General features: G+C 35.3%; 2 protein-coding genes and 1 pseudogene across 5 annotated transcripts; all 3 read left to right on the forward strand.

Moving 5' to 3' along the window:
- The first annotated feature begins 1,456 nt into the window (after positions 1–1,456).
- Positions 1,457–7,796, forward strand: LOC115991486 (ABC transporter C family member 8-like). 2 transcript variants are annotated; one of them, XM_031115223.1, is made up of 12 exons: positions 1,457–1,692; positions 2,082–4,024; positions 4,111–4,431; positions 4,543–4,629; positions 4,733–5,353; positions 5,484–5,648; positions 5,738–6,032; positions 6,134–6,348; positions 6,461–6,766; positions 6,867–6,930; positions 7,047–7,286; positions 7,376–7,796. In XM_031115223.1, exons 1-12 carry the CDS (start codon positions 1,668–1,670, stop codon positions 7,504–7,506), a joined length of 4,413 nt encoding a protein of 1,470 aa, XP_030971083.1. In that variant the 5' UTR covers positions 1,457–1,667; the 3' UTR covers positions 7,507–7,796. The 2 variants fall into 2 exon arrangements, with proteins under 2 accessions (XP_030971083.1, XP_030971082.1); XM_031115222.1 differs by lacking the exon at positions 1,457–1,692 and having other exon boundaries at positions 2,021–4,024.
- Positions 7,797–12,216: 4,420 nt separating this feature from the next.
- Positions 12,217–19,212, forward strand: LOC115991487 (ABC transporter C family member 8-like). Of its 3 annotated transcripts, none has more exons than XM_031115226.1 (12): positions 12,217–12,411; positions 13,126–15,068; positions 15,152–15,472; positions 15,582–15,668; positions 15,797–16,417; positions 16,548–16,712; positions 16,809–17,103; positions 17,303–17,418; positions 17,536–17,841; positions 17,942–18,005; positions 18,120–18,359; positions 18,974–19,212. In XM_031115226.1, the coding sequence occupies exons 1-12, from the start codon at positions 12,387–12,389 to the stop codon at positions 19,099–19,101; spliced, it is 4,311 nt and encodes a 1,436-aa protein (XP_030971086.1). In that variant the 5' UTR covers positions 12,217–12,386; the 3' UTR covers positions 19,102–19,212. The 3 variants fall into 3 exon arrangements, with proteins under 3 accessions (XP_030971086.1, XP_030971085.1, XP_030971084.1); XM_031115225.1 differs by having other exon boundaries at positions 12,218–12,411; positions 17,204–17,418; XM_031115224.1 differs by lacking the exon at positions 12,217–12,411 and having other exon boundaries at positions 13,065–15,068; positions 17,204–17,418.
- A 2,004-nt stretch (positions 19,213–21,216) lies between these two features.
- Positions 21,217–24,548, forward strand: LOC115991491 (annotated as a pseudogene).
- Positions 24,549–25,986: the final 1,438 nt, after the last annotated feature.

Consider the following 25,986-nt stretch of genomic DNA (forward strand, 5'->3'; position numbering starts at 1 on the left):
CTAGTTGAGTTATGCTGATGCTTTGATAACATAGCTTCTGGTATGCCGATTGCCGACTTGGATCACTACTCACAGTCACAGATGATTGCTTGACAGGCCAATAAATATTTGCTGATGCACGTAGTTGTGTTTCACAGTTAAGAAGCTACTTGCTACCTCCAGCTTATGGAGAGGCCAATAGATACCAAAAATCCAGTAGTTAAATTGACACTAACATATTTTAATGTTTCCAACAGAAACATCTAAGGTTTCAATTTTCACTCTCCCAACTACAGAATTATTATTATTATTTTTAAAAGGCCAATAAATGTTTGATTAATTATTTAGTAATTCAAGGTAATGTTAAGTAATAAAAGATTTCATTAAATGATTTTAAGGTGAGACCCACCATTGATGTAAGGGGAGAAAAATAACTGCTCTTTGAGTATTGAATTAAATGTAAAACTTAGATATAGTATTAGATTTTCCAATTAAATTCAAATTTGTATTGAATTTATTTGTCCTTGAAAAAAATAACATTATTTGTGCTTTATTAGTCAATGCAACAGTATGTTGAATTTAATTAGGAGCTTAATGTACAGATAAGTCTTTGAAATAATTTCCCATAGACGTGGTTGTGTTCAACAAGAAGACTTCAATCCTTTGGTACAGTTCTAATTGTTTGGTTAATGATTTCCCTTTCTACCCAAAAACGTCGAAGTATTAAATAATTTTTCATAAACCTTTTTGTTCAATAAGAAGGCTTTAATTTGCTTAGACAGTTCTAATTGTTTGGTTAATGATTTACTTTCCTACCCAAACAAGAAAAAGAAAACGAGGGGTTGGAGATTTATATGGACTTTGTATTTTATTATAATTTTGTTTTTTTATTGCTAAGTTATAGGATTATTGAATTGGTCTAGAACAACCTAATCTGTAACGTTTTCTGTAAAAAAAAAAAAAAAAAAATTTTCAGGCGCGTGGATGCATTCCGAAAAATACTTTGGAAAATAATTTCAAGTATTTGGTTGCGTTCGGAAATGCAATGAAAACTGGTGGTGACTGAGACTGGCAGCAGCTGGACCGATGGTGGCAGAGATCAATGGCCATTGGCCACTGGCAATGGCAAAGACCAGAGGCGAATAGTGATGGTGAAGACTGGCCAACGACGGTGGTGGTGGCTGGTGACTGACGGTGACTGGTGACCTGGGACATTAGCGGGAGTAGTGGTTGGATGACTGACTGGTGGATGGAGGTTGGGTTGATGAGTTTTGGGTGAAGTGGAAAATGGTTTACAGAATATAAAATGTAAACCAATTTCCACCAAAAGTGTCATAATTTTACGGCCAATCAAAAATTGATTTCGGTTGACCAATATTTTTAGTTGCCCCAAACATCAGTAAATACTAAAAATATTTTTTTGAAAATCAATTTCCTTTGAACCAAAAAAAAAAAAAAAAGATTAATAGAAGGAAATGATACACAACCAGACAAAGACATAAACGTGCCAAACATGAAAATAATTATGAGAAGGGAGTGAATGGTTGAGCTTTGAGAATTCTGACAGCTTTTATGGGGATAAGCCAGGAGGAAGTTACTTGGGGCACCTCTTATTGTTGAGCTCATACATATAAGTAAGCTTGTGCACTACTAGCGATGCCAAGTGAACCATAAAAGTTCTTCCAGCAATGATTTCCTTGGGGAGCTCAGTTGGTACATGCAATCATTCCCTCTCTGTGTGAATGTTTTTTTTTTTTTCTTAGAAAAGTTGGGTTATAGATTTTATTCTTCTACTATTAAGTAAAGAATTTATGTTGTTTGTTGTAAGACTTTTCATACTGTTGCCTATTATGCTGCCATGTACAATAATTTGTAGAGCAATAAATAAAATACCATTTTGAATATTCTTTCTACTTTTTTATTTTTATTTTTCAGTTTGTTCTCTTGCTTTGTTATAAATGATTTGCAGTTAATGTGTTCTTGGCAAACTCATTAGCTTTTACTTTGCATCACTATTTTATTTCATTGACTTTTCCAACTCTCCTGTGTTTCTAGCATGAATCTTTGCTGTTCTTACAGTTTCTCTTTTGATGTACATGCAGGGGGTTTCTCATGGATTTGTGAAGAACTTTATTTGGGTTCTTACTGCCTTCAAAGAACAATTGCAGACAGTGTAAACCTATTCTTCCTCTGTTCATTCTACCTATTTTTGCTCATAGCTATCATAGGAAAATGTTCTACAAGAAGTATTAGAAAAGATTGGGTCTTGGTGGTAGTTTCACTATGTTGTGCTCTTTCTAGCATTCCTTATTTTAGTGTGGGTTTATGGAATCTCATGGCCAAAAATGATGAACTCAATCATATGAGCTGGTTGGTTTTCATTGTTAGAGGACTGCTTTGGATCTCTTTTGCAGTTTCTTTGCATGTTCAACGGTCCAAATGGATCAGTATTCTAAACTCTTTTTGGTGGGCATCCTCTTTTATATTTATTTCAGTTCTGAATGTCCAAATTCTACTAAAGACACATAGCATTGAAATTATGGACATGGTACCTTGGCCTATTAGCTTTTTGCTTTTCCTCTGTGCTCTTAGGAACCTAATTCGCTTTGTTTCTCAGCGTAATATAGACAACAATCTAAATGAACCTCTATTAGCCAAAAAGGCTGATAAATGCCAAAAAGAATTAGGCCAGGCTAGTTTTCTTGGAAAATTAACATTTTCTTGGATTAATAGTTTACTTAGCTTGGGCTACTCCAAACGATTGGCTCTTGAAGACATTCCCTCTCTGGTTCCTGAAGATGAAGCCAAATTTGCATACCAAAAGTTTGCTGATGCATGGGATTCTCTTTTAAGGGAAACAAACTCAAACAATACCCGGAACTTGGTTCTTCGAGCCATTGCAAAAGTTTACCTGAAAGAGAATATATTCATAGGCATTTGTGCATTTCTTAGGGCAATTGCTGTAGTAGTTTCTCCTCTGATACTCTACGCTTTTGTAAATTACGCAAATGGCAATGAGAGGAACCTGGATGAAGGTCTCTCTATTGTGGGGTGTCTAGTTGTTACCAAGTTAGTTGAGTCTTTGTCTCAAAGGCACTGGTTCTTTGATTCAAGGAGGTCGGGAATGAGGATGAGATCAGCCTTAATGGTGGCAGTCTACCAGAAACAGTTAAAACTTTCTAGTTTGGGAAGGAGAAGGCACTCAACTGGGGAGATAGTGAATTATATTGCAGTTGATGCTTATAGAATGGGTGAATTTCCTTGGTGGTTCCATTCATCATGGAGCTTTGTACTTCAACTTTTCCTAGCCATTGGCATTCTTTTCTGGGTTGTGGGTCTAGGTGCACTTACAGGTCTAGTTCCTCTTCTCATTTGTGGAATTCTTAATGTGCCTTTTGCAAATATGCTACAGAAGTGTCAAACTCAGTTTATGATTGCCCAAGATGAGCGATTAAGATCCACTTCCGAGATCCTAAACAATATGAAGATCATAAAGTTGCAATCATGGGAAGAGAAATTCAAGAATTTGATTGAATCCCGCCGCGAAAATGAGTTCAAATGGTTGGCTAAAGCACAGATTGCAAAGGCTTTTGGCACACTGTTGTATTGGATGTCTCCAACCATCATTTCTTCAGTTGTCTTCTTAGGATGTATTATTTTTGGAAGTGCCCCTCTAAATGCTAGCACCATCTTCACAGTTCTTGCATCAATGAGGACTATGGGAGAGCCTGTGAGAATGATACCTGAAGCTCTTTCTTCTTTGATCCAAGTGAAGGTATCTTTTGATCGTCTCAATGCTTTTCTGCTTGATGATGAGCTAAAAAATGATGAAATAAGGAGAATTCCCTTTCAGAAGTCAGATAAGAGTGTAAGGATACAATCAGGAAATTTCAGTTGGGATCCTGAAATAATGATTCCGACCCTAAAAGAAGTGAACTTGGAAATAAGATGGGGGCAGAAAGTTGCTATCTGTGGGCCAGTTGGAGCTGGGAAATCATCACTTCTATATGCTGTACTAGGGGAGATACCAAAAATTTCCGGAATAGTGAGTCAAAAACTGAATGATATTTTATAGTTTTGCATTTTTTTTTTTTTTAATCACGAATTTTGGTCTTTGATACTTTCAAACAGGTAAATGTATTTGGATCCATTGCCTATGTTTCTCAAACTTCTTGGATACAAAGTGGGACTATTCAAGATAACATACTGTATGGAAAGCCTATGGACAAGACTAGATATGAGAAGGCCATAAAAGCATGTGCTTTGGACAAGGACATCAATAATTTCAACCATGGTGATCTCACAGAAATAGGTCAGAGAGGGCTTAACATGAGTGGGGGACAGAAACAAAGGATTCAACTAGCTCGAGCTGTATATAACGATGCTGATATCTATCTCCTTGACGATCCATTCAGTGCAGTAGATGCTCATACAGCTACAATTTTATTTAATGTAAGAGAAACTTGCTTCAAGTTTTTTCATGAATGTGAAATCTAGGATCAAGAAAGAATCCTCATCTTTGATGTAGTTTTTTAAACAAGTAAAAAAAATATGAAATTGCAGGATTGTGTCATGGCTGCTCTTGAAAACAAAATTGTCATTCTAGTGACTCACCAAGTGGAGTTTCTCTCAGAAGTTGATAAAATTTTGGCAAGTATTTACTAAATTCTAAAAGTTAATATTATTTTTAAATTTTGTATGCATAAATTTTTGTTACCCATATCTAATAGTATTATGTTTCTTAACTTTCCAGGTTATGAATGGTGGTCAAATTACTCAATCAGGAAGCTATGAGGAGCTCTTGACAGCTGGGACAGCATTTGAACAGCTTGTGAATGCTCATAGAGATGCAATAACAGGACTGGGTCCTTCAAATAACGGAACTAAAGAAGAATCTCAGAAGTTAGATATGGTTCAGCCAGAGGTGTCTCAAGGGTCTTACCCCACTAAGGAAAACAGTGAGGGGGAGATTGCTGTGAAGGGTCTACCAGGAGTACAACTAACAGAAGAAGAAGAAACAGAGATTAATGATGTTGGATGGAAGCCATTCTGGGATTATATCATTGTCTCAAAGGGATTGCTTCCTTTTTTCTTAGGTATAGTAACTCAGGCTGGTTTTGTTGGTCTTCAGGCTGCTGCAACATATTGGCTAGCTCTGGGCATTCAAATTCCTAAAATCACTAGTGTCATCTTGATTGGAGTCTACACTGCAATTTCAACACTCAGTGCTGTCGCTGTATATGCAAGGTCTTTCCTTGCAGCTTATCTTGGATTAAAAGCTTCCAGAGCCTTTTTCTCCGGTTTTACCAATGCTGTCTTTAAAGCTCCCATGTTATTTTTTGACTCAACCCCCATTGGCCGGATTTTGACTCGAGTAAGATTATTTATTTCTCGACCACGAATAAAAAATAAAAAATCTATACTCTGTTATGTATCTTGGAAGGGTATTTTATAATCAGAGCCAGTACTCAATTTGTACATTCATCTTATTGTTTCTCTTGCAGGCTTCATCAGATTTGAGTATTTTGGATTATGACATACCTTTCTCCACAATATTTGTAGTGGCAGCAAGTACTGAACTTCTGATTACAATAGGAATTATGGCTTCTGTCACATGGGAAGTTCTTATTGTAGCCATTCTTGCTATGGTAGCTGCAAAATATGTTCAGGTAGATCTAATGATATTTAGTCTTGATTTCTTTAACCTCTTTCATCAATAACGGAATGACAAAGCTTTCTCTTTTACTTTTTCTCAAAGGGGTATTATCAGCCCTCTGCGAGGGAATTAATAAGGATAAATGGAACTACAAAAGCACCTGTTATGAATTATGCAGCTGAGACTTCACTTGGAGTGGTCACAATTAGAGCTTTTAACATGGCGGACAAGTTTTTTGAGAACTATCTAAAGCTCACTGATTCTGATGCACGGCTTTTCTTCTATTCAAATGCAGCCATGGAGTGGTTAGTTTTAAGAATAGAAGTACTTCAGAATTTGACCCTCTTTACTGCAGCTTTCCTTCTTGTGTTGCTTCCCAAGGGTTCTATAGCTCCAGGTAACATAACTTCATTAGAACTGTCCATTTCTTGTAGCAAGGAATTTTCAGACCGTCAAAAAATATTACTCATAGTTCTTCCTTTCTTGGGTGGTCTGCAGGACTTGTGGGACTCTCTCTTTCTTATGCTCTATCACTAACAGGAACCCAAATTTTTCTGACTCGATGGTATTGCAGCTTATCAAACTACATCATCTCAGTTGAACGGATCAAACAATTCATGCACATACCATCAGAGCCTCCTGCTATTGTGGAGGACATGAGGCCACCGTCTTCATGGCCTTCAAAGGGTAGGATAGAGTTGCAAGCTTTGAAGGTAAGGAAGCATGTCATACATACCCCCGTTTAGCTTTATCATTACTACCTCAATCATTTCAACTTCTAATTGGTCAAAATTGACTCCAATTATTATTTTTGTTGGGTTTCAGATAAGATATCGTCCAAATTCTCCATTAGTTCTCAAGGATATCACCTGCACTTTCAAAGAAGGGGCTAGAGTCGGAGTTGTGGGAAGAACAGGAAGTGGAAAAACTACACTTATTAGTGCTTTATTTCGTTTAGTAGAGCCTGCAAGCGGGAAAATTCTTGTAGATGGGCTTGACATATGCTCCATTGGTTTGAAGGATTTAAGGTTGAAACTCAGCATCATCCCTCAAGAGCCAACTCTTTTCAAGGGTAGTGTGCGGACTAACTTGGATCCTCTAGGTCTTTACTCTGATGATGATATATGGAAGGTAAGCCTGCTGATTCTCATCTTGAACAAATTCCATTGTAATATTTTATCTTTTTTTCTTTGCAAGTTTGGAGCAACCCAACTCACATTTTCATTTCTAGGCTCTTGAGAAGTGTCTGCTTAAGGCAACAATCAGCAGCCTACCTAATCTGCTCGACTCTTCAGGTCAGTTTATGATTCTTTTTTAGAACTAACTAGGAGAATGAAACATGTCAATTTCTATGGAGTGTTATTAAGGCAATATGGATAATATTGCTCATTAACTTTGATATATTCAACAGTGAGTGATGAAGGTGAAAATTGGAGTGCTGGGCAACGCCAACTCTTCTGCCTTGGTAGAGTCCTCCTTAAAAGGAATAAAATTCTAGTTCTTGATGAAGCTACTGCTTCCATTGATTCTGCAACAGATGCCATTCTACAGAGAATTATCAGGCAGGAATTCTTGGAATGCACGGTGATAACAGTAGCTCATAGAGTTCCTACTGTTATTGATAGTGATATGGTCATGGTCCTCTCCTATGGTATGTTTTTTCACTTTCCAACTTTCCTTTATACATACAGAAGGAATCCAGTTTAACTTATGCTAATCTGAGTTGGTTTGGTCTTGCAGGGAAACTTATAGAATATGATGAGCCTTCGAAGCTTCTTGAGACTAACTCCTCCTTCGCTAAGCTTGTAGCTGAATACTGGTCCAGCTGCAGGAGGAACTCCTACCAGGATTTCAACAAATATCTACAATAATGTAGATAATGATAAATAAAGTAAATAAAGCACACATTCGGCATGAAAATGAGTGATTTTTATGTGACTTTAAAGCACGCTTAGGTGATTACATGTGACACATGTTATCCTCAGGTGTCATCACAAAATAGGACTCTTTGTGAAAGTATTGGAATATTTGATTAGTATATAGAATCCCGTGATACTTTCTATTTTGTAAGCGGATTTGCCTATGGGCTATGGGAAAAGATGCAATGCCATATTTTAATATTTGGATAATATACCATCATTATTGTTTATAGGTGTGCAACTACTGAAGTGTGTTTCACCTTATGACCAACATACTCTTATACATTAATATTTTTCTTCTTGTCCATTGTAGGCTCATTATGCCTATAAACTATACAAAGGAAGGTAAAATAATTTGACACTTTTGATCAACATTGAAAAACACATTAAAAAAAAAAGAAAAAAAAGGAAAAATAGCTTCACTAATGTACACAATGGAAAGGGTAATAGTTATAGTTTTGCTATAAATGGTTTCAAGGAAATTAGAACTCCGGTATTGAACCTGCACTCTCTCCAATTGGGGAGAGAGACAGAGTACCACTCGATCTGTATGGCTCTACGGTAGGTAATAGTCAATTAGTTAACACTTAACATAAAGATATATATTAACATCATGATAAGTACAGCATTAGCATGAAGTGGCTTGTTCTAGTATGATATTGTCATCATGCAATAAGCTCTACTTGTTCCTCCCATTCCCTAACACCAGTGAGCTTAATTTAGAATAAAGAAATAGAAATTCATGTTCCAATATGCCAATTCCTAATTTGGTCCAATATTATACACATATATACAAAGTTACAAACTGTCCTTGGAGGGTTAGAAGTTTTGTGAGTCATTGACTATTGTAATTATTTTTGATTTAATGGATTTTGTGTGTCCAGAATCTCTGCAATCTTTCAATAGTGATTTACTCTGCGAATTCCCTGCTTGCAAAAGCCAGAATTTCTAGAAGATCTAAAGATCCTCCATGATTGGAAAAAATGTTACTTGGTTTTAATCTCTCAAATACAGTATGTGGTATTGAAATTAGAATGATAATAAAAATGGGTATTTTTTATCAAGCACTTGGCATGAGTTTTTTTAATGATCTTCTTGACTATGACATGGGGATACTAAAGAAGCTCTATCATTCAAATCTCAAATCTGCATGCCCAAAAACAATGGCTGGACTGCTTACTCACAAAGCCACACCTTGCCTCTTCATCTCTCATATTCTCTGCTTGGCTCTACAACTACCAAGCTCTACTGTAATGGCTTTAATAGCACACACTTCAGCAGCACTTCCTTGATAACCTTTGTTTTATAAAACGAGTTCTTCTTACGGGTTCGTGGGCTTAATTTCTTGCTCGAGCGAGATTCTTGCTTGAATATTGAAAAACATACGAGAGTGAAATCAGTGTCAAGTATCTCCCTCGCATGTGGAACCCCACATGCCACGTGGATCTCATAACGTTGCATACAAGATTTTTCCCTTGCGAAGGTGTTTAAAAAATAAATCAATGTCTCATGTCTGTGGTTCTAACCTTGAACTTCACTTAGTTGTTTTATGGTTATAATAAAGAGATATACTGTATCCGTAACATTCTCACAACACTTTCACAACAAATTTTAAGTTTTATGTGCAAAAAAAGTAATTTCAGTAATAGGTTCAAATTAGAATCAATAATAACTTATTATTTATGATTTATTAATATCTCACATTTTTACAAGAGTTGAGGTGTTAGCTTATTATAGGTCAAATAAAATAAAATAAAATATTATACTAAAACCCTTCACAACTAAAACATTTTGTTGTATCACTAGATTTTCCCTCCTCTCCTCACTATCTAAAGAATACTTAAACCTCTTTCTCTCTATTGTGTGTGTGTTTGTTTGTTTGTTTTTTTTTTTTTTAAAATAAATAATAATAAAGAACACTTTAAGCCTTGCTTGAGTAGACTTTAAACCCCATTTGGTTGGAGTGATTATTGGAGGGATGAAAAATAAAGGAGAAAAAAGAGGAGAGAAAAATGAGGTTTGTGGTTATTTGGTTGACAGTGAAAAATGGAAAGGATTTGGTGAGATTTAAGAGTTTTCTCCTTGGGCCCACCAAAACACAATATCCCCAAATTGGAGAGAAAATTATTGAAAAATATTTGGACAAAAATGCCTAAGTTAGGTTTCTTCAAACTCCACTATGTTAGGTGCTACCTTTGATTATTTATTTATTTATTTATTTATTTATTTTTTGGGTTTTCTGTTCTTTTTTTTATTAACAGAGCATGATTGGTTTTATTTTAATTATAAATTTTTTGTTCATTCACTTTTTTTTTCCCTAATTGGGCGTATTTAAATGTCTGGTCTTATAAAAATAGGATTGGAATTGGCAAATTAGGGTTGGGGGTGCCACATAAAAAGGCATAGGGATTAGTCAACAAATGAATCATTGCAATTAGATAGAGTATAAGGATTTGTAATGTTGGAAAGAGCGTAAGGAATTGACCAATTATAAACAAATGAGATTAATTAGCAAAAGAATCATTGCAATTAGAAATTTGAAGGAGTCTTAGCTTTTGATTACTTTGAAAAATTAGATATTTCTTAGATAATTCAATAAGGGTTATGTTAATGAGTGCTTCAGGGCAATTGTTAATAAGCTATTTTAGAAAAATTTAAACATAACTTTCATGGAAAATATAAAAAGCTGAAAAAAAATTAATTACTTTTTTCATAAAAAATTTCTAAAATTTTTTCTTAAATCAATGCTTTTAGGGCATCTGTTAACCTTTTCAATTTAATAATATTCATATAAGTGGTTCGTGGTGTTATTTATTTATAGGTCTGGTTAACAGGTGCCCTTAGAACATTTATTACTAAAAAATTTTAGGAAAATTTTGATAAGAAATATAAAAAAATAATTAAAAAAATTCAAATTTTTTTCTTTTTTCATTAAAAGTTTTTTATTTTGAAGAATACTAAGTATTTTTAATATATACGGGAATACTAGAGAAGGTTTTGAAAGTAATCCTTTATTTATTATTATTATTTTTTTAATCTTACCTTATATAGACTATTAAATCTTTTGATAGCATTTTACTAAAGGGTTTGGCTTACTTCCTGTACTTTTTTAACTGAAATCTCTTTTTATTTTAATGAGAAACTGCCACATTACCTACTAACTAAATGAAATGTGGAGATTAAAATCCACTATCACTTGCCATTGTTTATTTAAAACAACAGGAAGTGTCCAGTTAAAAAAGTATTGGAGGTAAGCCAAACCCTTTAGCAAAAATAAATTTTTTTTTTTTTTTTTGATAACATTAATTGGATAGTCATTAGTAAGGGGACAACATAAATATGTAAGGGGTATCCATTATGGTTTAGGATATAGTTGTCATAACCTACATTCGGGTGGCCTAGTTGGTAAGATACTGGGCCATCAAGGCTTAGGACTTGAGTTCGAGCATCAAACAATTAGCTGTATATAGGTGCTCCTTATATCCCATCTCTATCCAAAACGGTCTAAAGAATAATAAGTGAGTTTCTCACAGATCAGGAGTATGGGGTCTCGCCTAGGATTTGGTAGGGTACTATTATGGTCACGCCCAGGTAGGAAAACCACACGGGTCGTCCCCCTCTACCCATTTTTTGGTTACCAAAAAAAGAAAAAGAAAAGAATATAGTTGTCATCATCTCTCGCTTTCAAGGAGTTTCCTTCAGTTGGGTCTCTAGAGTTGAGAACGGTGCAGCTCATTGTTTTGCAAAATGGTCTTTTGAATTATAATTTTGTGGGGTCCTTTGGTGTTGGTTGCTACCCTCCCTGCTTAGAGGCTGCTTTGGTTAAAGAGTCTGTTCTGTGTAATCTGGTTTGTCGTTTATAAAGTCTTTTTTCTCATAAAAAAAATTAACTCACAAGTCACAATTGATAAATTAAATGAAAAACATAGTATTGAGTCTTGTTTATAATTAAAAAAATATATATATATTGGGGAAAGAGAGTACTCTAGATATTTTCATTGAAAATATTATAAAATATTTTAAGGTTCAAGCAAGAGGATAAAGCATTACTCTTCAAGTATTGAATTTAAGTTAAGACTTAGGTATAAATTTTTTAGGTGCAATACGTTAGATTCTCCGATTAAATTCAAAGACAGTTGTATTGAATTCAATTGTTTTACAAACGATAATCTTGTTTATGTTTTATTAGTCAATGCAATAATGTGTTGAATTTATTCCCTAATATAGTCAAAAGGAACTTTGTTGTCTTTGAAATAATTTCCCAAAGATGTGGTTATGTTCAAAAAGAAAAACTTCAATCCTTTCACAGTTCTAATTGTTTGTTTAATGATTTCCCTTTCTACCCAAAAAAGCTTGAAGTATCAAATAACTTTTCATAAACGTTTTTTGTTCAATAAGAAGGCTTAAAGTACCTTAGACAGTTCCAATTATTTGGTTAAAGATTTCTCTTACTACCCAAACAGAAAAAGAAAACGAAGAGTTGGAGATTTATATGGACTTATATATATATATATATATATATATATTTATTTATTGAAGTTATAGACGTATTGAACTGGTCATGAATAATCTCATCCTCCACGTTTTATTAGAATGATTAATGAAAGGAAATGACACACAATCAGACAAAGAAATAAATGTGCCAAACATGAAAAAAAAATGATGACAAGGGAGTGACTGGTTGAGCTTTGATGATTCTGACAGCTTTAATTAGATGGGAATATGCTACGAGGAAGCTACGTGGGGGCACTTCTTATTCTTGACTTCAGACATAATAAGTGGGCTGGTGCGCTACTAGAGGTGCCAAGTGAACCATAGAAATTCTTCCAGCAATGATTTCCTTGGGGAGCTCACTTGGTACATGCAATCTTCCTTCTCTGTGTGAATGTTTTTTTGTTTCCTTAACCCTTACTAACCATTAAGTAAGCATGTGTTGCAGTGAGTTGGGTTATAGAAGGTTTTTTTTATTTATTTTTTTTTTATTTTTTTTTATAAAAGATGGAAAAGTTGGGTTATAGATTTTATTCTTCTACAATTAAGTAAAGAATTTATGTTGTTCGTTGTAAGACATTTTAGATTGATGCAAACCGTTAGTAGTTCCTAAAGTCTTATGATATTTATGAGATCTTGGGTTTGAAACATCATACTAGCATCTTAGGGCTACTCTTATGGGATTTTTCCTTGTAATAATATGGTACATGTGGGATGAGGGGACTACATACACCTTAGGGAATATTTAGAAAGGCGAAAAAGTCTGGACATGCTCGTCTGTTAAAAAAAAAAAAAAAAAAAGGTTTCCTATTATGGCATGTACAATAATTTTTCAAGCAATAAATGAGTTTCAATTTTGAATATTCTTTTAAATTTTTTTCTTCAGTTCTTCGATCTATTGCATTAAATTTTTTTTTCTCTCTTGCTTTGTTGTCAATGAATTGCCTAATGTGTTCTTGGCAAACTCATTAGCTTTTACTTTTGCATCACTATTTTATTTGTTTTGATTTTTCCAACTTTCCTGTGTTTCTAGCATGAATCTTTGCTGTTCTTACTGTTTCTCTTTTGATGCTTATGCAGGGGGCATCTCATGGATTTGTGAAGAACTTTATTTGGGTTCTTACTGCCTTCAACGAACAATTGTAGATGGCGTAAACCTATTCTTCCTATGTGCTTTCTACCTATTTTTGATCATAGCTATCATAGGAAAATGTTCTACAAGAAGTAGTAGAAAAGATTGGGTCTTGGTGGTAGTTTCACTGTGTTGTGCTCTTTGTAGCATTAGTTATTTTAGTGTGGGTTTATGGAATCTAATGGCCAAAAATGACGAATTCAATCATATGAGCTGGTTGGTTTACTTTGTTAGAGGAATGGTTTGGATCTCTTTTACAGTTTCCCTGCTTTCTCAATGGTCCAAATGGATCAGTCTTCTAAACTCTTTTTGGTGGGCCTTCTCTTTTGTATTGATTTCAATTCTGAATGTCCAAATTCTACTACGAACACATAGCATTGAAATTTTGGACATAGTGCCTTGGTCTATTAACTTTCTACTTTTCCTCTGTGCCCTTAGGAACCAAATTCACTTTGTTTCTCAACATAATCTAGAAAACAATCTATCTGAACCTCTATTAGCCAAAGAGGCTGAAAAAAGGCAAATACAATTAGACCAGGCTAGTTTTCTGGGAAAATTGACATTTTCTTGGATTAATAGTTTACTTAGCTTGGGCTACTCAAAACGATTGGCTCTTGATGACATCCCCCCCGTAGTTCCTGAAGATGAAGCCAAATTTGCCTACAAAAAGTTTGCTCATGCATGGGATTCTCTTTTAAGGGAAACAAACTCGAACAATACCAAGAACTTGGTTCTTCGGGCCATTGCAAAAGTTTACCTGAAAGAGAATATATTCATATGCATTTGTGCATTTCTTAGGACAATTGCTGTAGTAGTTTCTCCGCTAATACTCTATGCTTTTGTAAATTATGCAAATGGCAATGAGAGGAACCTTGATGAAGGTCTCTCTATTGTGGGATGTCTAGTTGTTACCAAGTTAGTTGAGTCTTTGTCTCAAAGGCACTGGTTCTTTGATTCAAGGAGGTCAGGAATGAGAATGAGATCAGCCTTAATGGTGGCAGTCTACCAAAAGCAGTTAAAGCTTTCTAGTTTAGGAAGGAGAAGGCACTCAACTGGGGAGATAGTGAATTATATTGCAGTTGATGCTTATAGAATGGGTGAATTTCCCTGGTGGTTCCATTCATCATGGAGCTTTGTACTGCAACTTTTCCTAGGCATTGGCATTCTTTTATGGGTTGTGGGTCTTGGTGCACTTATAGGTCTAGTTCCTCTTCTCGTATGTGGACTCCTTAACGTGCCTTTCGCAATTTCGCTACAGAAGTGTCAAACTCAGTTTATGATTGCCCAGGATGAAAGATTGAGATCCACTTCCGAGATCCTAAACAGTATGAAGATCATTAAGTTGCAATCATGGGAAGATAAATTTAAGAATTTGATTGAATCTGTCCGCGAAAATGAGTTCAAATGGTTGGCTGAAATTCAGTTTGCAAAGGCTTATGGCACATTGTTGTTTTGGATGTCTCCAACCATTATTTCTTCAGTGGTCTTCTTGGGATGTATTATTTTTGGAAGTGCCCCTCTAAATGCTAGCACCATCTTCACAGTTCTTGCATCATTGAGGACTATGGGAGATCCTGTGAGAATGATACCAGAAGCTCTTTCTTCTTTGATCCAAGTGAAGGTATCTTTTGATCGTCTCAATGCTTTTCTGCTTGATGATGAGCTAAAAAATGAAGAATTATTTAGAATCCCCTTTCAGAAGTCGGATAAGATTGTAAAGATACAATCAGGCAATTTCAGTTGGGATCTTGAAATAATGATTCCAACTCTGAGAGATGTGAACTTGGAAATAAGATGTGGGCAGAAATTTGCTGTTTGTGGTCCAGTTGGGGCTGGGAAATCATCACTTCTCTATGCTGTACTAGGGGAGATACCAAAAATTTCTGGGACAGTGAGTAAAAAACTGACTGATTGCTTATAATTTTGCAACTGAATTTTTTGTCACTGATTTTGGTCTTTATTGCTCACTAACAGGTTAATGCATTTGGATCCATTGCCTATGTTTCTCAAACTTCTTGGATCCAAGGTGGGACTATTCGCAATAACATATTATATGGAAAGCCTATGGACAAGACTAAATATGAGAAGGCCATAAAAGCATGTGCTTTGGACAAGGACATCAATAATTTCAACCATGGTGATCTCACAGAAATAGGTCAGAGAGGGCTTAACATGAGTGGAGGACAGAAACAAAGGATTCAACTAGCTCGAGCTGTATATAACGATGCCGATATCTATCTCCTTGATGATCCATTTAGTGCAGTAGATGCTCATACAGCTGCAATTTTATTTAATGTAAAATAAACTTGCCTTAAGTTTCTCCATGCGTGTGAAATCTAGGATCAAGCAAGAATTCTCAGCTTTGATGTAGTTTTCATAACCAAGTAAAAATTTGAATATGCAGGATTGTGTCACAGCTGCTCTTGAAAAGAAAACTGTCATTCTAGTAACTCATCAAGTGGAGTTTCTCTCAAAAGTTGATAAAATTCTGGTAAGTCTTTACCAAAAACTAAGTTCTAATAAGTCAGCTCAATTTTAAATTTTGTATGCATAAATTTGTTACCCATATCTATGTACATTTTATTGTAAGTCAAAATTTTCTGTTTCTTAACTTTATAGGTTATGAAGGATGGACAAATTACTCAATCAGGAAGCTATGAGGAGCTCTTGACAGCTGGGACAGCATTTGAACAGCTTGTGAATGCTCATAGAGATGTAATAACAGGACTGGGTCCTTCAAATGATGAAACTCAAGAAGAAACTCAGAAGTTAGATACGGTTCAGCCAGAGATGTCTCAAGGGTCAAGCTTCACTAAGGAAAACAGTGAGGAGGAGATTGCTGTGAATGGTCTACCAGGAGTACAACTAACTGAAGAAGAAGAAACAGAGATTAATGATGTTGGATGGAAGCCATTCTGGGATTATATCATTGTCTCAGAAGGATTGCCTCTTCTTTTCTTAGGCATAGTAACTCAGTCTGGTTTTGTTGCTCTTCAGGCTGCTGCAACTTACTGGCTAGCTCTGGGGATTCAAATTCCTAAAATCACTAGTGGCGTTTTGATTGGAGTCTACACTGTAATTTCAACACTCAGCGCTGTCTTTGTCTACCTAAGGTCTTTCTTTGCAGCCCATCTTGGATTAAAAGCTTCGAGAGCTTTTTTTACCGGATTTACCAATGCTGTCTTTAAAGCTCCCATGTTATTCTTCGACTCAACCCCTGTTGGGCGGATTTTGACCCGAGTAAGATTATTTATTTCTCGACCATTAAAAAAAAAAAAAAAAACGATACTGTATTTTGTATCCATGAAAGGGTATTTAGATTCAGAGCCAGTTCTCATTTTGCACTTTCATCTTATTGTTTCTTGTGCAGGCTTCATCAGATTTGAGTATTTTGGATTTCGACATATCTTTCTCCACTATATTTGTAGTGACAGCTACTATTGAAATTCTCACAACAATAGGAATTTTGGCTTCTGTCACATGGCAAGTTCTTATTGTCGCCATTCTTGCTTTGGTAGCTGCAAAATATGTTCAGGTAGGTAGATATAAGTATTCATTTTTAGTCTTGATTTGTTAAACCTCTTTCATCAACAACATAATGAAAAAGCTTTCTCTTTTGATTTTGCTCAAGGGATATTATCAACCCTTTGCGAGGGAACTAATAAGGATAAATGGAACTACAAAAGCACCAGTTATGAATTATGCAGCTGAGACATCACTTGGAGTGGTCACTATTAGAGCTTTTAACCTGGCGGACAAGTTTTTTGAGAACTATCTAAAGCTCATTGATACTGATGCTCGGCTTTTCTTCTATTCAAATGCAGCCATGGAGTGGTTAGTTTTAAGGATAGAAGGACTTCAGAATTTGACCCTCTTCACTGCAGCTTTTCTTCTTGTGTTGCATCCCAAGAGTTTTATATCTCCAGGTTCATAAATTCATTAGAACTGTCCATTTCTGTAGCTAGGAATTTTCAGACCTTCAAAAAATATTACTCAATAGTTCCTGCTTTCTTGGGTGGTTTGCAGGACTTGTGGGACTCTCTCTTTCTTATGCTCTATCACTAACAAACATACAAATTTTTTTCACTCGATGGTATTGCTACTTATCAAACTACCTCATCTCAGTTGAACGGATCAAACAATTCATGAACATACCATCAGAGCCTCCTGCTATTGTGGAGGACAACAGGCCACCATCTTCTTGGCCTTCAATGGGTAGGATAGAGTTGCAAGCTTTGAAGGTAAGGAAGCATGTCAGACATAAGTTTCTTAATGTTCTTCACACGGCTACCTCAATCATTTTGACTTGTAACTGATGAAATTGACTCCAACTATTCATTCTTTTGGTCGGTTTTCAGATAAGATATCGTCGAAATGCTCCATTAGTTATCAAGGAAATCAATTGCACTTTCAAAGAAGGGACTAAAGTAGGAGTTGTGGGAAGAACAGGAAGTGGAAAAACTACACTTATTAGTGCTTTATTTCGTTTGGTAGAGCCTGCAAGTGGTAAAATTCTTGTAGATGGGCTTGACATATGCTCCATTGGTTTGAAGGATTTAAGGATGAAACTCAGCATCATCCCTCAAGAGCCAACTCTTTTCAAGGGTAGTGTGCGAACAAACTTGGATCCTCTTGGTCTTTACTCTGATGATGAAATATGGAAGGTAAGCCTACTGATTCTCATCTTGAACAAATTCTTCTGTACTGTTTTGTTTTCTTTTCTTTGCAAGTTTGGAGCACCCAAACTAACATTTTCATTTATAGGCTCTTGAGAAGTGTCAGCTTAAGGCAACAATCAGTAGCCTACCCAATCTGCTAGACTCTTCAGGTCAGTTTATGATTCTTTTTAGAACTAAGTACAAGAATTAAACACCCAATTTCTCTAAAGTGATTTTAAAGCAATATGGATAATAATATTCATTTATTCTGGTATATTCAACAGTGAGTGATGAAGGAGAAAATTGGAGTGCCGGGCAGCGCCAACTCTTCTGCCTTGGTAGAGTCCTCCTTAAAAGGAATAAAATTCTAGTTCTTGATGAAGCTACTGCTTCCATTGATTCTGCAACAGATGCCATTCTACAAAGAATTATCAGGCAGGAATTCTCAGAATGCACGGTGATAACAGTAGCTCATAGAGTTCCTACTGTTATTGATAGTGATATGGTCATGGTCCTCTCTTATGGTATGTTTTTTTTACTTTCCAACTTTCTTTTTATACATACAGATGGAATTCAATTCAATTTTTTCCCCTTTCCTTTTTCCTTTTAGCCATATAGATAAATATGTATATAAACAAGATTCTTGAAAAACGGTTAAAATGGTTAAATAAATGCAAGAGGAAGTATAATTTTGGATTATGCATAAACATGATGGCAATTGTATCTGAGAACTATCTTATAAAATGCTAAAAGAATTGCTTAGCTTAACGGCTTCCTTGGCAATTATGGGTTTGAGTGATTCAGTAACGGTTATCAAAGCTAATAATGTGCTTGGATGAGCAAATTTTCAATGGTTTGTTTTACTTAAAAAATAAGATAGGTAAATTAAGTTGTATCTAGAAAGAGTGAGGTTTAAAGAACTGTAGATAAGTCAATAAATTGAAAAATAAGCTTATCATAAGTGGAAATATACTGAATGAAAAAGAAATTACAATAAGATCAATTGTAAGTACCTAGGGATATATGTGAAAGCTAGTTTTGAGTCCAAAATGCGCAAGAGTCTCCATCCAAGCTGGTTCACAAAGTTGTATTGATCTTGAGGCAGCTTATGCTAATCTGAGTTGGTTTGGTCTTGCAGGGAAACTTATAGAATATGATAAGCCTTCGAAGCTTCTTGAGACTAACTCCACCTTTGCCAAGCTTGTAGCTGAATACTGGTCCAGCTGCAGGAGGAACTCCTACCAGGATTTCAACAAGTATCAATAATAATGTAGTTAGTGATAAATAAAGCACACATTTAGCATGAAAATGAGAGATTTTTATGTGACTTTATAACACACTAAGTTGATTACATGTAATATAGGTTATCCTAAGGTGTCATCACAAAAAAGGACTCTGTGAAAGTATTGGAATATTTGATTAGCATGTAGAATCCTGGGCTATCTTGTATTTTCTAAGCGGATTTGCCTATAGGCTATGGGAAAAGATGCAATGCCATATTTTTCCATTTGGGTATCATCGTTATTGTTTACAGGTGTGCGAGTATTGTAGTGTGTTTCACCTTATTACCAACATACTCTTTTACATAAATATTTTTCTTCTTGTCCATTGTAGGCTCATTATGCCTATAAAAATTTGACACCTTTGATCAACATTGAAAAACACATTTAAAAAGAAGAAGAAGAAGGAAAAATAGCTTCACTAATCAACACAATGGAAAGGGTAACAGTTATAGTTCTGCTATAAATAGTTTCAAGGAAATTAGAACTTTGGTATTGAACTTGCACTCTCTCCAACTGGGGAGAGAGACAAAGGACCACTCAATCTTTATGGCTCGACAGTAGGTAATAGTCAATTAGTTAACACTTAATATAAAGATATATATTAACATCATGATAAGTACAGCACTAGCATGAAGTGGCTTGTTCTAATATATTATTGTCATCATACAATAAGTTCTACTTGTTCCTCCCATTCCCTAACACCAGTGAGCTTAATTTAGAATAAAGAAACAGAAATTTATGTTCCAATATGCCAATTCCTAATTTGGTCCAATATTATTCACATATATACAAAGTTACAAACTATCCTCGTAGGGCTAGAAGTTTTGTGAGTCATTGACTATTGTAATTGTTTCTGATTTAATGGATATTGTGTGTCCAAAATCTCTGCAATCTTTCAATAGTGATTTAATCCGCAAATTCCCTGCTTGCAAAAGCCAGAACTTCTAGAAGATCCAAAGATCCTCCATGATTGGAAAAAAATGTTACCTGGTTTTAATCTCTCAAATACAATATGTGGTATTGAAATTAAAGTAATAATAAAAATGGGTATTTTTTATCTAGCATTTGGCATGAGTTTTTTTAATGATCTTTTTGACTATGACATAAGCTCTATCATTCAAAGCTCAAATTTGCTTGCCCAAAGTCGGCTGGACTGCTTACTCACAAAGCCACACCTTGCCTCTTCCTCTCTCATATTTTCTGCTTTGCTCTACAACTACCAAGCTCTACTGTAGTGGCTCTAATAGCACACACTTCAACATCACTTCCTTGATACTCTTTGTTTTATAAAACGAGTTCTTCTTATGGGTTTGTGGGCTTAATTTCTTGCTGGAGCGAGATTCTTGCTTGAATATTGTGAAACATATGAGAGTGAAATTAGTGTCAAGTATCTCTTGCGCATGTGGAACCACATGTGCCAGTGAGACATGGATCTCATAAGATTGTTGCATACAAGATTTTTCCCTAGGGGTGTTTAAATAATAAATCAATGTCTCATGTATGTGGTTCTAACCTTGAACTCCACTTAGTTGTTTTATGGTTATAATAAATAGAAATGTTGCATCCATAATATTTGCACAACATTTTCACAATAAATCTTAAGTTGTAAGTGCAAAAAAAGTAATTTCAGTGATAGGTTCAAATTAGAATTAATAATAACTTACTACCTTTGATTTGTTAATGTCTCACATTTTTACAAGAGTTGAGGTGTTATCTTATTATAGGTCAAATAAAATAAAATAAAACGTTATAGTAAAACCTTTTGCAACTAAAACATTTTTGTTGTGTTATTAGATTTTCCCTCCTCTCCTTGCTATCTAAAGAAACTTTAAACCTCTTTCTCTTTCTTATGTGTGCTTGTTTTTTGAAAAAAAATAAAATAAAATAAAGAACACTTTAATCCTCGCTTGAGTTGACTTTAAACCCTATGTGGTTGAAGTGGTTATTGGAGGAATGAAAAATAAAGGAGAAAAGAGTTGAGAGAAAAATGAGGTTTGTGATTGTTTGGTTGACGGTGGAAAATGAAAAGGATTTGGTGAGGCCTAGGAGTTTTCTTCTTGGGCCTACCAAAGCACAATATACCCAAATTTGAGAGAAAATTTTTGAAAAATATTTAGACAAAAATGCCTATGTCAGGTTTCTTCAAGATCCACTGAGTTAGGTGCTGCCTTTGATTTTGTTTTATTTATTTTTTATATTAACCAAGCATAATTTATTTTTTATTTTTTATTTTTTGTAATTATAAGTTTTTTGTTGATTCACTTTTTTTGTTTTTTATCTGGGCATGATTGAATCAGATTGATTGGGTCTTTGCTTTGGACAAGGACATCAATAATTTCAACCATGGTGATCTCGCAGAAATAGGTCAGAGAGGGCTTAACATGAGTGGAGGACAGAAACAAAGGATTCAACTAGCTCGAGCTGTATATAATGATGCCGATATCTATCTCCTTGACGATCCATTTAGTGCAGTAGATGCTCATACAGCTGCAGTTTTATTTAATGTAATATAAACTTGCTTTAAGTTTCTTCATGCGTGTGAAATCTAGGATCAAGCAAGAATTCTCAGCTTTGATGTAGTTCACTTAACCAAGTAAAAATTTGAATTTGCAGGATTGTGTCATGGCTGCTCTTGAAAAGAAAACTGTCATTCTAGTGACTCATCAAGTGGAGTCTCTCTCAGAAGTTGATAAAATTCTGGTAAGTATTTACCAAAACTAAGTTCTAATAAATCAGCTTAATTTTAAATTTTGTATGCATAAATTTGTTACCCATATCTATGTACTTTTCCTGTAAGTCAAATTATTCTGTTTCTTAACTTCATAGGTTATGAAGGATGGACAAATTACTCAATCAGGAAGCTATGAGGAGCTGTTGACAGCTGGGACAGCATTTGAACAGCTTGTGAATGCTCATAGAGATGTATTAACAGGATTGGGTCCTTCAAATGATGAAACTCAAGAAGAAACTCAGAAGTTAGATACAGTTCAGCCAGAGATGTCTCAAGGGTCTAGCTTCACTGAGGAAAACAGTGAGGGGGAGATTGCTGTGAGTGGTCTACCAGGAGTACAACTAACTGAAGAAGAAGAAACTGAGATTAATGATGTTGGATGGAAGCCATTCTGGGATTATATCATTGTCTCAAAATGATTGCCTCTTCTCTTCTTAGGCATAGTAACTCAGTCTGGTTTTGTTGCTCTTCAGGCTGCTGCAACTTATTGGCTAGCTCTGGGGATTCAAATTCCTAAAATCAGTAGTGGCATTTTGATTGGAGTCTACACTGCAATTTCAACACTCAGTGCTGTCTTTGTATATTTAAGGTTTTTCTTTGCAGCCCATCTTGGATTAAAAGCTTCCATGCTGTCTTTAAAGCTCCCTTGTTATTCTTTGACTCAACCCCTGTTGGGCGGATTTTGACTCGAGTAAGATTATTTATTTCTCGACCATAAATAATATAAAAAGAACTATATTGTATTGTGTATCCTTGAAAGGGTATTTTATATTCAGAGCCAGTTCTCATTTTGCACTTTAATCTTTTTGTTTCTCGTGCAGGCTTCATCAGATTTGAGTATTTTGGATTTCAACATACCTTTCTCCACTATATTTGTAGTGGCTGCTACTATTGAAAATCTCACAACAATAGGAATTATGGCTTCTGTCACATGGCAAGTTCTTTTTGTCGCCATTCTTGCTATGGTAGCTACAAAATATGTTCAGGTAGGTAGATCTAAGTATTATTTTTAGTCTTCATTTCTTAAACCTCTTTCATCAATAACGGAATGACAAAGCTTTCTCTTTTGCTTTTGCTCAAAGGGGTATTATCAACCCTCTGCGAGGGAACTAATAAGGATAAATGGAACTACAAAAGCACTGGTTATGAATTATGCAGCTGAGACATCACTTGGAGTGGTCACAATTAGAGCTTTTAACGTGGCGGACAAGTTTTTTGAGAACTATGTAAAGCTCATTGATTCTAATGCTCGGCTTTTCTTCTATTTAAATGCAGCCATGGAGTGGTTAGTTTTAAGAATAGATGCACTTCAGAATTTGACCCTTTTCACTGCAGCTTTTCTTCTTGTTTTGCTTCCTAAGGGATTTGTAGCTCCAGGTAACATAACTTCATTTGCACTTTCCATTCTTGTAGCCAGGAGTTTTCAGACTCTCAAAAATTGTTACTCATTGTTCCTTCTTTCATGGTTTCTTTGAAGGACTTGTGGGACTCTCTCTTTCTTATGCTCTGTCACTAACAGGCACCCAAATGTTTTTCACTCAATGGTATTGCTACTTATCAAACTACCTCATCTCAGTTGAAAGGATCAAATAATTCATGCACATTCCATCAGAACGTCCTGCTATTGTGGAGGACAACAGGCCACCATCTTCATGGCCTTCAATGGGTAGGATAGAGTTGCCAGCTTTGAAGGTAAGGAAGCAAGTCAGACATAAGTTTCTTAATGTTCTTCACATGGCTACCTCAATCATTTTGACTTTTAACTGATGAAATTGACTCCAACTATTCATTCTTTTGGTTGGTTTTCAAGATAAGATATCGTCGAAATGCTCCATTAGTTATCAAGGAAATCACTTGCACTTTCAAAGAAGGGACTAAAGTAGGAGTTGTGGGAAGAACAGGAAGTGGAAAAACTACACTTATTAGTGCTTTATTTCGTTGGTAGAGCCTGCAAGTGGTAAAATTCTTGTAGATGGGCTTGACATATGATCTATTGGTTTGAAGGATTTAAGGATGAAACTCAGCATCATCCCTCAAGAGCCAACTCTTTTTAAGGGTAGTGTGCGAACAAACTTGGATCCTCTAGGTCTTTACTCTGATGATGAAATATGGAAGGTAAGCCTACTGATTCTCATCTTCTACAAATTCTTCTGTATTGTTTTGTCTTCTTTTCTTTGCAAGTTTGGAGCAACGCAACTAACATTTTCATTTATAGGCTCTTAAGAAGTGTCAGCTTAAGGCAACAATCAGTAGCCTACCCAATCTGCTAGACTCTTCAGGTCAGTTTACGATTCTTTTTAGAACTAACTACAAGAATTAAACATGTCAATTTCTCTAAAGCGGTTTTAAAGCAATATGGAATATTCATTAACTCTGGTATACTCAACAGTGAGTGATGAAGGTGAAAATTGGAGTGATGGGCAACGCCAACTCTTCTGCCTTGGTAGAGTCCTCCTTAAAAGGAATAAAATTCTAGTTCTTGATGAAGCTACTGCTACCATTGATTCTGCAACAGATGCCATTCTACAAAGAATTATCAGGCAGGAATTCTCAGAATGCACGGTGATAAAAGTAGCCAAATAGATAAATATGTATATAAACTATTATTGATAGTGATACGGTCATGGTCCTCTCTTACGGTATGTTTTTTTACTTTACAAATTTCTTTTATACATAAAGAAGGAATCCAGTTAAAAAAATTTCCCCTTTTCCTTTTTATTTTAGCCAAATAGATAAATATGAATATAAACTAGATTCTTGAGAAACAGTTGAAATTATTAATAAATGTAAGGGAAAGTGTCATTTTGGAATAAGTGTCATTTTGGAATATGTCTCAACATGGTGGCAATTATATCTGACAATTATCTTATAACTAGTCGCAGACTCACATGATGCGTGAGCATATATAATTATTTTGTAATATGATACAATTCATAATTTATTCTCTACAATTTACTAAAGATAGTTTTCTCCTAAAAAATTGAACTATTTCTAAAATTATTTTCCAACTCTCTATCTCTACAAATATATCATTATATTATTATTATTATTATTTAGATATGATATTTGTAACCCAATAATGGAGGGACATGCCAACACAACATTAGATTTCGTATTTTTCTTCCCATGATGAGATTGTATCATATTTTAATTCTACTAAATTTTGAGGAGCAACCTTCGTACCAGTTGCTAAATTCTTAATTCCTAAAAGTAATGTCTAGTTAGTTGCCAACAGAAAAGAATAAGACCACAAAATAAAAATATAGTGAAGTTTTATAGGTTAGAATCATCATGTACAAAAACTTATTTACAATAAGGTAAATAAATAAAATACATACTTGATGATGCCGTAAAATCACCAGTGAGCTACACGATCCTCACACGCTTGAACTAACAACCTACAAGAAGAAAGAAGTGATCTAGCAGAGGGCACCGGTGTGGTGCCGGCCAAATACCCTCCGAAAGTCAAGTTAGAACTATTCTCAACTCTAGAGTGCTAGAGAAGGGGAAATTATGCGTACCTTGATTTGTGAGGGTATTGGGGCTTTTATAGTAGTAGAAGGTTGGCATTTCTTCCTTGATGTAGAAGTCTTTTCCTTATAGGACTCTACTTGAGTAATCCCAAACGTGATGGGCAAAACATTTCCTTGTAGAGTGGGTCCTTCATTGAGCGCGTATCTTCCAGAATTATCCTTGTACTAGGATTTTGATTTCCTTTAGGATTCTACCAGATTTCAAACGTGTGTAACAAGTATTTTAAGTCATGCTAGGCCCTGGGCTCTCACCTATTGCCGGCCCATGGGCTGGGATCTATCAGGCCCAATGTAGCGAAGGTTCGTCATGTTATTTTTTACCCCTTCAGTTGCCCCCTTCACCCTATGGTCCGTCATGATTTAGGTGGTTGGACCAGTAGGGTGACCGTTCAATTTTAATTGGGGTTGACGGTCCAAGATTATTTAGGTTGACGGTAGAAGACTCTTGAAGTTGACGGTTGAAGATTCTTGAAGTTGACGGTTCTTCAAGAGGACATGAACTGCGAACATTTGTTGACAGGTTGTCAAGAATTTATGAGGCATGCCACGTGTCACTTTTTGATTGGATTTTGTACCGGATTGAAGCGTCGCTTCGTCTTCCGTG

The sequence above is a fragment of the Quercus lobata genome, chromosome 5, assembly GCF_001633185.2.
Source record: "Quercus lobata isolate SW786 chromosome 5, ValleyOak3.0 Primary Assembly, whole genome shotgun sequence".
Taxonomy (NCBI): Eukaryota; Viridiplantae; Streptophyta; class Magnoliopsida; order Fagales; family Fagaceae; genus Quercus; species Quercus lobata.

Bases quoted from the DNA above. Each gene is read 5' to 3' on its own strand.
- LOC115991486 (XM_031115222.1), top strand. From the start codon at position 2,036: ATGAATCTTTGCTGTTCTTACAGTTTCTCTTTTGATGTACATGCAGGG. The intron at 4,025-4,110 runs GTGAGTCAAAAA...ACTTTCAAACAG, and splicing joins TACCAAAAATTTCCGGAATA to GTAAATGTATTTGGATCCAT. The intron at 7,287-7,375 runs GTATGTTTTTTC...TTGGTCTTGCAG, and splicing joins GGTCATGGTCCTCTCCTATG to GGAAACTTATAGAATATGAT.
- LOC115991487 (XM_031115224.1), top strand. From the start codon at position 13,080: ATGAATCTTTGCTGTTCTTACTGTTTCTCTTTTGATGCTTATGCAGGG. The intron at 16,713-16,808 runs GTAGGTAGATAT...ATTTTGCTCAAG, and splicing joins TAGCTGCAAAATATGTTCAG to GGATATTATCAACCCTTTGC. The intron at 17,419-17,535 runs GTAAGGAAGCAT...GTCGGTTTTCAG, and splicing joins TAGAGTTGCAAGCTTTGAAG to ATAAGATATCGTCGAAATGC.